At 33.8% G+C, this 14,315-nt stretch overlaps 1 protein-coding gene across 2 annotated transcripts; it reads right to left on the bottom strand.

Moving 5' to 3' along the window:
• Positions 1-3,678: 3,678 nt before the first annotated feature.
• LOC125855221 (aspartic proteinase-like protein 1) lies at positions 3,679-14,018 on the bottom strand. 2 transcript variants are annotated; one of them, XM_049534914.1, is made up of 10 exons: positions 13,431-14,018; positions 12,123-12,261; positions 7,254-7,495; positions 6,910-7,137; positions 6,591-6,729; positions 6,447-6,517; positions 6,263-6,362; positions 6,023-6,083; positions 5,780-5,851; positions 3,679-4,281 (listed from the first exon to the last, which is right to left on the bottom strand). In XM_049534914.1, exons 1-10 carry the CDS (start codon positions 13,733-13,735, stop codon positions 4,025-4,027), a joined length of 1,614 nt encoding a protein of 537 aa, XP_049390871.1. In that variant the 5' UTR covers positions 13,736-14,018; the 3' UTR covers positions 3,679-4,024. The 2 variants fall into 2 exon arrangements, with proteins under 2 accessions (XP_049390871.1, XP_049390872.1); XM_049534915.1 differs by lacking the exons at positions 12,123-12,261; positions 13,431-14,018 and adding an exon at positions 11,754-11,879 and having other exon boundaries at positions 3,759-4,281; positions 7,254-7,529.
• Between the last annotated feature and the right edge of the window lie 297 nt (positions 14,019-14,315).

Genomic DNA, 14,315 nt, shown 5'->3' with positions numbered 1-14,315 from the left:
TTACTACAATAATTTTAAGTTATAATACTTTAATTGATTATAATTATACTCACAATCAAATATTTAAATAATTTTTAAATATACATTCAAAATTTGAACCAAAATTATTGAATCCACGTAAATTCTTTATCAATACACCATATATCCAGCCCTGGAAATAGATAATTGAACTCAAGACCTACCATTTGTATTTTAGCACCTTTACCACTAAACTCTTGGAGATTTATAATTTTTAATAATAGACATTACCAACATATATTATGAGCAAAAATTAAAGTATTCACCGTCTTGTATTATTTTATTAAATTAGGCAGATGGGAACTCTGAATTAAACACAATTTAGCTTCCTACAGACTTGCCAGGTACGAGGAACATAAAAGGAAAGGAAGATAGAAAAGGACAAAGTAGCCAAAAGACCAAAAAGTAATGAGGTTATGGTTACAATATTAAGGCATAATAATTAATAAATATACTCTTTAATTTGACCTTATTTCATAATTATGTCCTTCAAAGTGTGGTCTTTACTTCTGCCCAATTCTCTCCCCTCTCTTTAAAAAACAGAAAAGGGCTATTTTCATTTTTCAGCGTATTAATCCTATTTCGTGGCTATTTTCATTTTTCAGCGTATTAATCCTATTTCGGAGCGAAGATTCAAAACCTGAATTGTGAGTCATGGGCCAAGACTCCAACAGGACCTGGAGCGCGAACGAATCTTTCGAGGAGGAGTTTGATGGGTTGGAAGGGCCCGGAAGAGGAAGTGGCTGCCCTCCTCCCGAACCAACACTTAAAACAACAAAAAAAAAGAAAAAACTTTCAGTAAATAAACACCAAAGTGAGATAAAAAAATTGGTGCGTAAACAACACCCAAATTTTGGTGTCACAAGTAGACACTTAAACTTGTATAAAATTGAACAAGTAGACACATGCGTCCTACGTGACATAATACACGTAGGATGCAAATTACCATGTAGAATGTCATGTAGGACACATATGTCTATTTATTCAACTTTATATAAGTTTATATATCTAGTTGTGCCCACATAAAGTTGGAGGTCATAAATGTGAGCTACGACCAAATTAAAAGCATATTTATATATTATTTATAAAGCTTTTTGAAAATGAAAGGTGGAGCCCTAAAGTCAATCATGCACTCCATTAGGCCCCCAATAATTCCATTTTTTACAAAACATCCCCTTTTTCTTCATTGTCTTCTTTCACATATGCCCATCCATAGTCCAAAAACTAACAAACCCACCCATTGATTTGAAATAATAGCAAATAAAGTGTTGCTAGATTTGGTAATTGTATTTACCTTTCTAAAAAGTTCATGCACACGTTGCTATAAAAATACGTGTGAAACAGAACTTTATATTAAAAATATATATATATGGACAGTACGACTTGGAATTAATTTATGAAGCCCTTTAGCACTTGTAATATTTAACTAAAGAAAAAGTTAAGAAAAAAGAAAAAAATAATAAGTTATCTACCATTGTTTGCTAAGATAGAAGACTATGATAATTTTAATAAAAAAATATGAAACCCCTCAATAATACATAAATATTATGTCCACATAATTAGTTCAAAGGGGATAAAAAAAAACCAATACGTTACAATCATGTAAGCAATTCTTACTAAACTATATTGAATTTTAAGAAAAAATTATAATTAAAGAAGGAAAATGCCAAGTACTTTCTTGTGTTGATAATCTATTACTACGACTTTATGAGTGATGATGATAAAATAGTTTAATTCCTAAACAATTTGAGCAATTACATGTCTATATAAGATCCCAAAACAAACACTATCTAAAATATACTAGAGCTAGCTCTACTAAAAAATTCACTATTTTTCCACAAAAAAATTTCACTAAAAATATTCAACGATTATTTCGGCCCACACAAATATTTAATTAAAGTAATGTTTTTATATGGAAAAAATAGAAAATTTTCACTATTTTAATGAAAATTTATTTCTATCGTGTATATTTCTGATATGTTGATAGAAAATTAACAAAAAAAATCATATTCCATAACACAATTCATACTTGACAACATTTATTAAAAAAAATCTAAAGAGGGAAAATTCCAAGTACTTTCCTGTGTTGATAATCTAATACTATGACTCTATGAGTGATGATGCCAATATAGTTAAATTAATTCCTAAACAATTTGAGGTATTAGATGTCTATATATCTATGGACCCAATTATTAAAACAAACATTATGTAATTAAATACTAGTGTACAGAAACTGAAGTAGGACCCTTGTAGTTTGTTGCTAGGAGAAAAAATAGAAAGCAATTATTTGGAAGGTTGAGACTTTTTGGCATCTATACAAATATCAAACGTCGAATGAAAAAAAAAAAGTGGACTCTGTACAATATTGACATAATATATAATTATGTCTTTTAACTTGGCTTCAAATCACATTTATGTCCTTTAACTTTGGGTGTGCACAAGTAGACACTTAAACTTGTATAAAGTTGCACAAATAGACACACATGTTTTACATGGCATCCTACATGTCATTTTTTGTCCTACTTGGTGTCCTACGTGTATTGTGTCACATAAGACTCATGTGTCTACTTGTTCAATTTTATACAAGTTTAAGTGTATTTGTGCATACCCAAAGTTGGAGGGAATAAATGTGAAATGAGGTCAAGTTAAAAGGCTTATTTATGTATTATGCCCACAATATATTACACAATACTTACGGAAATGGTTTGTTGATTAACACTATGATTGCATTAATTAACAATGTATATCTTAAAGTAGCTCCCATTAAAAGGATTATTACATTAAACAACATTATACAATTGTCTACCTAATTGCAGAATAATCCTAAGAAGAACCAAAGCTGTCTTTTTGGGCTTATTCTAATACAAAATGTTTATAATGTCTGGAAATAACAACAGTACTAATGACACTTCTTATTATAGAAAGAATATATAAATACTTGCAATCAATTAAGGTTGCTTGGTTATGGAATCTTCTTGGATTTCCTAAATGGAATCTCTAAGACACTGATAATTTATTTTTTATTCTTTGATATACTTAGAATAAAATAAGTGTTAAATATACGGGGCAGAATTTACTTTTCATCAGTAACAGATAAAATTCATAAAATAAAATAAAAAATGTTCAGCCACTATAATTAAAAATATCTATTACTATGAAATCCTATGTGGCCCCTGTTTCTTTAACTAATATTTCTCCGTTTCAATTTATTTATCTGATTTTAATTTGAAAATTTTACACAAATTTTATAATGCTAAAAGCTAATTACCATGTATCTCTACTCGTTTTCAAATTACAAATATCCTTTAAACTTGATAAAATTCGGATACATCTCGATACATCATATCCCAATTTCAAATATATCCCTCATCGTCACATCACAGTTCCAGATATATCACTAGCATACCAATACACCACATAAGTCTCGATACATAGCATAAAGTTGTATATCCAAGAATAGGAGGGGATAGGAATTTATGTAAATTTTAGAGACTATGATAAATTAAGTTGTGTATTCAGATAATTTTTCCTTTTATTTTAGCACAAAATTCTTTCTAAAAATTAAATTTTGTGATTTGAAACTAAAGATGTACATAAATACACAACTTACAGATATCATTTTTTTTAAAAAAGATGTTCCAAAATATTTGACCAACGGAAAAAGTGAAAATTGGAAATTGTTCCATTTTGGGGCTAAATAGACAAACTTAATAGAATCATATGAATGGAATTCAACAGTGTGCATTACACATGTATGTATGTATGTATGTATAACAGTATCTGATAAGGGAACACGAAATTGAACATCCAAAGTCATAAAACAAGCTCTTCATCTAGCAGCCCCATCCTATCTAATGGCTAATATCTCAAAATAACAATAAACCCGAAAAAGGCAGGGGACGGGGAATAAGAAAACAAAAACGGCTCCAAAAGACGGAGACATGATTTACACAGAAAACTAAACATCTATAATACTATGAACCTATAGGGTATGCCATTATCAAGCTTATAAGGTAAATGTATGTAAGGACCATCGAAAGTTACTTGATACAAGCAGTAACTGAAACAGCAACTTTGTTAAGCATAACTTGGATGGCATCCCCCGACTAGTTGGTGCTGCAGAATTTGAGGGTGTCTTTCCGGCAACAGCAGGGGCAACTCCTGAGCTATTAGGGGTATTCTGCTGTTCTGCTGGCAGTGAGTTTGGCGAGTTACCATCTGCTGGAGCCAATGGCAGTCTATTATTATCAGTAAGGTCTTCACCTGACAAGCAGAAACTCTTATCAGACAGACATCCAAACACTCTTATTAGAAGAAACGTCGGCCAGGGTAAATTATTTGTTGAGAAGGAGCATCTGTCAGCTTAAAAGGAAAGTTATCTGCAGAGTAGGCTAAGCTTCCCTTGCCTCTGCTACCCAAAATATCCTCCCCTCTCACTTTTCAGACAAGTAAAAGTAATAAACAACAGAGATAAGTGAAGGCTATGTTGCTCGGACTCTTTAAAAATGTAGCAGCACCCGTGTCGGATCCTCCGAAGATGCACTACTTTTGGAGGATCCGACATGCACCCCGGGACATTTTTGAAGAGTTTGAGCAACATAGAGCGAAGGCAGAAAAGCAAGTTTTGTTAGAAGCATTGTTTGGGTATTTTTTCTTAGGAAAAATTAGCTTCAATTTAGGGTTAACTTGGAGGGGTCACAACTTTCTTCTTGATTGTTGTAAGAGGAATTAGAGCTAGTTCCTAGATTGCAATTGTTTTGTAATCTGAATTCTATAGAGGCTCATGGTTTTAGTGAAGTTTGGGTTAAAACCTGCATAGGTGTAGGTGGTGGCTTTTTCACCCTTGTGAGCTGGGCGTTCCATGTAAAAAATGTGCATTGTCACTGTTATGCTTGCTTGATTCCGCAAACTACTCATAAGAAACAGATGACGTAACCTGGTTCATCACATAGGTATACCCCAATAGATCCCCCTTTTGTGTTTATTAGATCATGCAAATATATCATAATCTTTTGGTGAAACTGTGAATAGGGATGGCAATAGGGCGGTGCGGGGCGGGGGCAAGGCATGTTGAGCTTAACCCGCAAAATTTATAATCCGTCCCGCCCCATCCCGCATAACAACTTTTTTCATTTTCAACCCGCCCCGCATAATTTTTTAAATATTTTATTTTTCTAATTAAGTTTGATACTAAAAATAAAATTCATAAAAATAAATTCATTTTTTCATTAAGTTTTATTAATTTAATATATAATGACTTAAAATTTATTTTTTTGAGGTCAATTGGGAAACATGTAGCAAATTGTATTGAACCATTTTCATTACTATCTTAAATATTATTTTTTTTGAGAATGATCATTACTATCTTAAATATTTTAGTATCTTTAAACAAATTATTTTAATAAATAATGTTCTATCACTCTTATAACATGTAAAAAGTTAAAATAAAGTTTGAACCCAAATAAAACACCCATTAGTTTTAAAAAAACCCACTTCAACCCGCCCCACATCCCTCCCGCCCCGCACAACCTTAAACCCGCCCTGCCCCATTGTCATCCCTAACTGTGAAACAAGCTTGTGTATCACATTAACTCTTGTTGGGTGAAAAAACGCAATTCAACTTCTCAATACACAAGAAAAGGTTGTAAGATTTAAAAAAAAAGAACTTTTAAGTTAATCACTCGTGGCTACAAACAATAAAGAGAGAACAGCTAAATCCAGATCAGACCAAGAAATTATTAAATCAGAAATTGGTACTCACAGTCAGAGCGCGACCAGCCCAGTTTCAGGTTCTCTCTATCAAACACCATACGATATCTCGTCATGAAGTTCTCTGAAGAGGAAAATGATTATTAGCACATCCAAAATTTGAGAGAGGAAATTGCAGCACACATTTGCATTCAGAAACTTTTCACAGTTTTACCCCCTACTTTAGCAGGTGGAGGTTTTTTACAGTTGTAAGTATAGAGAAACGAAACCATAAGTGGAAGAGGATCAGGCTTACGTCCAATCGTTCCAATTTCTATGCCTGAAGGCTCCACAGCTAAACAAAATCCAACAGCGCCCTACATCGATATTGAATATAATACAGTACTGGTGAATGAGTCGATGAAGAACCAAAAGCTTGCATGATAAGATAACCAAGAGAAGGAAACATAGGATGCCTCACAGCTTATGTAATCAAAAGAACCAGAATGTTCATCTTTGAGATGCAAAAACAGGTGGTATATATTCAAGCACTTACTTGACTGCCATAGATCATAAATACAGGATCCTGGACTATAAAGCTGCTGTTCGCTGTGAACTTCAGAGTAAATGAAGGAATCTTCGGTAAAACTTCAGAACTGTCTAGGTTCAAATACTCATTCAGTACATATGATGAGGCAGAAAAAAGAAAGTAGATCTCTCTTTACCTTATATGCCATTACCTGGATTTGTAGCAATATTGCCAAGGATATCCTTCAAAGCTAGCTTTTGTAGCATTCACTTTTCTGTCAAACTGTAACAGGAAAAGGACATGTAAAATACTGCACTTTAAAGTACAACAAGGCAACAAGTAGGTGTAAGCTTACCTCTTTAACAACTCTATCGTAAATTTGATCTGGGAGAAATGTAAATGATGACCCACTATCCACAATGGCTTTGAAGCTTGTCTGCTCAATACAAGAGCTCCCAAAACAACATGATTCCACGCCAACAACATAAGTAACACTGGACCATGAACCACTCATAATGTGAGCAAACAGAGAGTTTAACAACTCATACATGCAAGAGAACAGCAGAGGTAAACAGACAAATACAGCACTCAAACTAATCAATTCTCTAAAATTCACAAGTGTTTTTTTTTTTATAAGGTAAGATGAAGTCTCTAAAATTCATAAGTTGACATACAATTGTCCTTCTGAAGGCAGAAAAGAAGTTGTCTGCTGGCCAGCAGGCCCTTGGTCTCCAAAGAAAATCCTTCCTGAATCATCTTCCTTAAAACAAAGAGAAAAGGAGTTTCGGACCAATCCAGCTTTGGCAAGACGACTGGGAACTGAGATCTCTCCAGGTCCCAAACCCATAAGGCCATCAGGTGCAACTCCATTTAGGTAACCACCAGTTTGCTTACTACCACATCTGACATGAAAAAGAATTAAGACCTGTTTAATATAGTCTTGGCATACAGAACCATGAAAATGGTCCCATGCATGAAAGTCTTATTTGAACTTGAGATACAAGCAGATGACACACACCCAAAAGTGACTGGAGCCCTGGCAGAGCCGTTGGCCGCCATATGGCTGCCAGATGCAAGGTGCAAGATATCTTCCACAAGCACTCCAGATGTGGATGTATCTTCTGATACATAATTCACAGTGTACGGACAGGGCTGCTTAGGGTTTTTGCAATTTGAACCCAGTTCACACAACTGATGGCTGCACGACAGGAACTTACTTGTGCTTGAACCAGATGGATTGTACTCATTTAGATCTTTATCCTGCATAATAGATGCCCCAAATACCAGGGAGCACCTGCCAATCAATCATCTGATATAAGTGCTAAACCTATAGGCAGTATTAGCAAAGACTCCGCATCTACATCGAGTACTAATATTTATATAAAGGAAATGAGAACGGTATTTTATTAGGAGAGACACCAACTCCAAGAAAACTATTCTCAGTTACCATGATGTGACACGACAGCTCACAATGATATTGAATAAAATGTAGAAATTTCTGAAGTTCCCAATATAATATATGAACTGTGTGTTGTTTTTAGATGAATAGAACCCAAATATATACAATGTAGAAAGATGAGATGACGTAAAAATCCATGAAGACATAAATAGTCACAGGTTTGTTTACCTAACGCTTATTCTGTTGGAACCTTCTTCCTTTTTATTTTCAGTTTTTAAATTAACCTGTTTCTCCGGTGCCTTAATGTATTATAGGTGTGTCCAATTAGGCCAATACTAACATAACCTGGCCAATTGAGAATAAACTATTGATAGGTCAATCTAGACACGTGGGGTCCTGACCAATTGTTTCACTCAAACTGATCCAACCTATCTTTGACCAAAACAGCATTGTGGGTTGGGTCATGGCTCATTGGTTCACTCACCCCACTTCAACCCCTTCAAGTTGCCCAAACCTCCCAGTTAATAATCTTAGTATAATCAGCTCCCCAATGGTCTCTGTCTACTGTAGGCATAAATTATAACTAACATAAGGATCATATCCAATGGAATTGGCGATACTGAATGTATCTGAAATAGCCTTGGACCCTTCTGTTATTCTAGACTCAAAAGTAAAACTTCAGTTTTTTCAAGGAAGTTAGTTTTAGATGGTTCAAACTCAAAGTGGTATCACACTACTTGTTTAGTGACATAAAACGGTCCGAGGAATCATGATCAGTTATCAACAAAAACTAAAAGAAGAAGATATTAAAAGACAAATGGTAGAAATAGAAACCAAATAAAGAATAGGACAAGACTTGAACAAGTTCACAAAGTGTCGATTATAGGCTGGGGTACTTAGAGCCTATTTGGATTGACTTATTTTAGGTGTTTTTAAGCTAAAATAGCTTTTAAGCACTTTTGAAGTGTTTGGATAAGAAACCCTCAGGGGTTGGCCTGCTGGCAATTGACTTGAGCCTTGGGGTTTGCTCCCTTTCAAGGTCTCAAGTTCGAAACCCACTAGGTGCAAACAATTTCTGAGGGCCATCGGACTGGGTAAAACCTGAATTAACCGTGGTGCACTTGCGGGAAACTCCTTGCCGAGGGCCTGTGCACCCCCGGGATTAGTCGGGGCTCAAAGAGACTCGGACACCCGGTGCAAATCAAAAAAAAAAAAAAAAAGTGTTTGGATAAGATTAAAGGTGCTTATAATCACTTACTTTGAAGCCAAAATAAGAAAAATAAGCCAAAATCCATAAGTTAGAAATCCCAACTTATGGCTTTTGGCTTATAAGACAAGCAATAAGCCAATCCAAACGGGCTCTTAACCAGTAAAGGCCCAGTTTTAGTTACCCCAACTCCACTATAAAGTTAGATATCATATATCATCATATATCATATATTTATATATTTATATATAAGAGAACAATGCGCATGCCTACGTAGCGCCACCACAAACCAGGATTCCCTTTTAATTTATTTATTTCCAAAACTAGTCTTCCCCTTTCATGAAAAGTTGCGACTTTTATGAAAAGTTGTGACCTTTCCAAAGGGTTGAAACTTTTCCAAAAAGTTGTGACATTTTATGAAAAGTTGTGACTTTTATAAAAAGTTGAGACTTTTACGAAGAGTTGTGACTTTTACGAAGAGTTGCGACTTTCATGAACAGTGGTGACTTTTATGAAAGGTTGTGACCTTTATGAAAGGTTGTGACCTTTCCAAAGGGTTGAAACTTTTCCAAAAAGTTGTGACATTTTCAACAAGGCACAATAAACATTTGTTCACACTACCTTTTGTTGTCTATAAATAGAGGGATTTCCTCACATTTTAAAACAACGAAAATTCTGAACTTTTTCTTCTTAAACACAATTAAATATTTGAGTATTTTGCTCCTGTTGAGTGGCTCAATACACCATTGTTTTTGTATCAATACACTAGTGAGAGGATCTAATCATTTAAACCTCGAGTACTAGAGGGGAATAATTTCCTTAAAGGACCATTGTGCATTCAGTGGGCTCGATTTTTTCCTTTCTGTTTCATTTTATTGTTATAGATCCTGATATGTTTTTTTTACAATTATTAATTTATACTTATGTTATTAATTATTGTTTTTGGATACATGTTTTAAACTTTGTTGTTTATGTTTCTGCAAAGTTATTGTTATAAGTATTTGTTATCAAATAACACACATTAATTGAGTATTCACGCAAGTTTTATCTACTGAAATTGTTGAAGGTATAGTAAAAAAATTCCTTAAAGATCTATACTACCATCTCTTGAAGACAAAATTTAAATTTGGTATGCCATTGTAAGGACATAAAGACCTTAAAAATGTTTTGGCACCTTGATGTGCAAAGTGAACCAGGAAAAGAAGACAAGAATTAATAAACTTTGACATGTGTTCAAGGATGAGCCGGATGACCTATAGAGGAATATGACTAGACTAGAGCGTCTTTTAATCCCAAAGACATAGACAACTACATAATAAATTAATTGCAGTGTGGACAGATTCTCAAGTTTACTACAAGTTGTAAATACTTTTCTTGAAGTAATAGATGTGTTTCTCGACATTGCGATTGGAATAGAATTGTAGTTTCAAATTGGACTTTATCATTCTGGTATGTTGATTTTTTTAAAAAAAACAAACAAACTAAACAGTTTTGTGTAATATTTTTCCCTTTCAAGTAAATATAATAAGTTGAATTGTTGTCCAATACGATACATTCTCTCTTTAATTTTTCATTTTAATAATTACTTATTATACATTTAAATTGGGAACTTTAAAATGATAGATGTAAAGCAAAATGTAGGGTTGAACTTTCTACACGTTAGAATTAGAATATTTGTTCACTTTTTTCACCCTTTCAAAATTTATTTATCCTTTCACCAATGATTACTTATTTATTAGAAAATTTAATATCTCCGATTGATGTTCATTTGATTCCCCAAAAATATCAAATAATAACATTTCCTGGAAGCAAAAGGATAAATTATAAAATCAAATTAAAGATGATTGATTGAAGGATAAATTATAAGATGGTATACTAATCATCTTCCTTTACATTATTAATGTTTGTTACTATGTAATCTTGTATGTAAGATAATATAGTGTATAGGTTTTAAGTATTATTTTATAAATTCCGTGATATTAAATTCTCATGCGAGGCGAGGGTGATTTTACTAGTTTTGAATAAACAAGAAACATTCTGAATGCAGTACGTGACCTTGTCTACCTGATAATTGAAGTGTTACAAGTTCTAGTGACTCTTCTAAGCATAAACATAATTGACATCAAGGCTTCTTCTTGCCTTTCCATTTAATTGACATTAAGACTTTTTCTTTATGAAGTAAGTGAGATGCAATTGACATTAAGGGGTCGTTTGGTTGGGAACAAGTTATCCCAGGATAAGTTATCATGGGATTAGCTATCCTGGGATAACTTATCCCATCACTATGGTATAAATGGTGGGATAAGTTATCCCAAACATGGCAACCAAACAAGAAACAAAATTTTCATACCATCACTATTTATTTGTATCCCTCCCACCAAACGACCCCTAAGCCTTGAAAAAAAAAATTAATTGCTTGTTAGAAGTCTGTAGTTAATATAATTCCTAAAGCATTAAAAAAATCAGAAGTCAACAACGCACCTTGTGAATGTGATCTCTCTCAACTGAAGGTCAAGAATTGGCTTATATATGTTCCGATGAAAATACTTTAACCTTCCAAATGATTCACCTCTGATAAAATCTAAATGAGCGAATAGAAAGATACGGTGTTTGGCTCCAAAGTCTGGTCACAACTCACTACTAACTACCATATCTATCCTTCTATAGCAGCCTAAGTGTTAACTATAAAGATAACCTGTTTTTAGAAGAAAACTATAGAGGTAAAGATAAAGATAGTGTGCTGTATTTATTTGAAATAATTTTACAGCATGATGTGGATGTCAAACTGCTCAACTGAAACCAACAAAGGCAGATATCATCTACGAGCCTAACCTATTTGCAGTCACTACCAGCAAGAAGCTACAACAAACATTTAGAATAGTCATATAGCATTCTTGATTAATATTGCATACCAGGCAACTATAATAACTGGCTGAAAGAGGAGCGCATTGTACACATTCACATGGAACCCACAGCAAGTCACTTCCAGCATCCAGTGCAACGAGAAAAGAAACATTTGGCGTTCTATAGCAGCCTAAGTGTTAACTATAAAGATAACCTTTTTTTAGAAGAAAACTACAGAGGTAATAAGGATAAAGATAGTGTGCTGTATTTAATTGATAAATAATTTTACAGCGTGATTTGGGTGTCAAACTGCTCAACTGAAACCAACAAAGGCAGATATCATCTACGAGCCTAACCTATTTGTAGTCACTACCAGCAAGAAGCTAGCAACAAACATTTAGAATAGTCATATAACATTCTTGATTAATATTGCATACCAGGCTGCTATAATAACTGGCTGAAAGAGGAGCGCATTGTACACATTCACATGGAACCCACAGCAAGTCACTTCCAGCATCTAGTGCAACTAGAAAAGAAACATTTGGCGTTCCTATATCAACCCACATGTAATGTAACCTGAGAAAAAGTGCATAATATTGGATTAGTATCATCCTATAACCTGGAATGCCAACTCTTACAATATAAAACACGAAAAAGAAAAAAAAATCAAGCCCCCATTCCGAACTTGCATCAAACCTTACAGATCAAGAAATGTAATCCACATACAACATTAACCTTCATTTCATAAACCCATAACCATGTTTTTAAATTTAGTTCAAGCTGAAACCACTAATTTCAGAAAGGTTTTCAGTAACACTTCACATTTCACCCAGGTTTTCAGTAGCATTTTATAGTTCATCCCCCAAGGAGAACAATAATACATTAATCAAATCCCAACATCCTTCTGTTCAATGGTACATGCATCAGTGCTCCATATCACTCCACTCTGATTATTCCACTATGTTCCATTTTTAGCATATGCTAATCTAGTGTATCCTATAGATAGATTACAACGCAAACTTGATTTCGGAGTAGCTTGTAGTTATACAACAAATGTGGGATAATTTACAACATACCATTGTCTTAGTACTTAGCAACAACCATTGACTTTTCATAAATGCTTTCAGAACTCAATTTTTTGTTTATATTTAACAACAAACTATAAATTGCTCAGACAGGCAAAAGCCAAAAATCAATGAAGTCCTAATTGAACTTGCATCCACTTGAAACTAAAAAATATCCCAAAGCTTCCAAACAAGAAAAATGTCACATCAGCATCCCAAAAATAGATACTTTGACAAAAACACCAAATTTAGACCATACAATTAGAAGATAAATTTGTCCCTATTATTTAATGACCCATTCACTTTTTCATTAATGCTTCCAAAACCCATATTTTAAAATTCCCAATTAGTAACATATTTTAAATAAACATGTTGGATATATAAACAAGAAATCCTTAACTATACACACACTGATTAAAAGTCACTCCTAACAACAATCACAACTTTTTTTTCAGAAAGATGGACTCACTAACCCCTCAAACAGTATTTCCTTAAGGCTGTTTTCATTTCCGTTATTTTTTTCTCTATACTATTTTGGACTGTTTTTTCTTGAACCAACGTCTGTCTATCGAAAACAGTGTCTCTACCTCTAAGATAGTGGTAATATCTTTGTACATCAAACTTTGCTCAAAAAGAATACTTATTTAGAAGGATAAACAAAGGAGAAAGAGTGTAACGAACCATCCAAAGTCATTTCCCAACGGCATCGTTTTGCTACCCTGAGAAGGAAAAAGTAGCTGAAACTGAGGACCAAGCTTCATTTTTTGCCGCTGCAAATCACTGTTCATCAACTTCCCATAATACTCGAAGCTCCTATGTTGCGGCCACACAACACCCACTTCCCCATTCCTTGAAACCCTAACTTTCCTCACTTCATCAGAGAATCTATGAACTAATTTTGACGAATACATATCGGATACCCCACATTCAACCAGTATAGATAAACCCAACACCATCGCTACAAGACCCACTTTCCAAATCTCCATTTGAATTACAATAACTCCACAAAACACACACCCACTTACTCAAGATCTAGTTTAACAAAGTGTTACTCATCATAAGATACTGCAAATAGGTCTCTCTATTAACAGAGTGAAGGGATATTGTAAGATGGGATAAAATTAATGGTTATGGGGTAGGTCGGTGATTCTGTGTATATTATACTCTATATGTATAGGTGTATGTGTGATATAAAAGAAGAATTTTGGGGGAAGTGAAGAGAGAAAAGTAGAAAGGGTGAGGAGTAAAAAAGAAGACGAAGATGGAGATCACGCGTGTCACCAAGCATTGTGGTGGGAATCTATAGAATGCACATACACACTTCTTCTTTTTCATCCAATTTCGAAATCCGTATTGAAATTCCAATTTCATTGTGGGCCTATTTAGGAATGATGTTTAAACTCGAAATCTCTAGTTAAATGTGAAGTAATTTCATTATTATTTTATATAATAAAGTCACTCGAAGAGTCGAAGATAAAGTGTAAGCAGAATCATTACTTTGGATGTAATTATTATCTTGTTAAGATACTCATAAGATTCTCAATCTAAATGTAGTAAATTCAAGTA

The sequence above is a fragment of the Solanum stenotomum genome, chromosome 2, assembly GCF_019186545.1.
Source record: "Solanum stenotomum isolate F172 chromosome 2, ASM1918654v1, whole genome shotgun sequence".
NCBI classification, from domain to species: domain Eukaryota; kingdom Viridiplantae; phylum Streptophyta; class Magnoliopsida; order Solanales; family Solanaceae; genus Solanum; species Solanum stenotomum.
This window is presented reverse-complemented; position numbering and strand designations above follow the sequence as displayed.

Bases quoted from the DNA above. Each gene is read 5' to 3' on its own strand.
- LOC125855221 (XM_049534914.1), bottom strand. From the start codon at position 13,735: ATGGAGATTTGGAAAGTGGGTCTTGTAGCGATGGTGTTGGGTTTATCT. The intron at 7,138-7,253 runs GTGTGTGTCATC...TTTTCATGTCAG, and splicing joins AGGGCTCCAGTCACTTTTGG to ATGTGGTAGTAAGCAAACTG. The intron at 6,518-6,590 runs GTAAGCTTACAC...TTCCTGTTACAG, and splicing joins ACGATAGAGTTGTTAAAGAG to TTTGACAGAAAAGTGAATGC.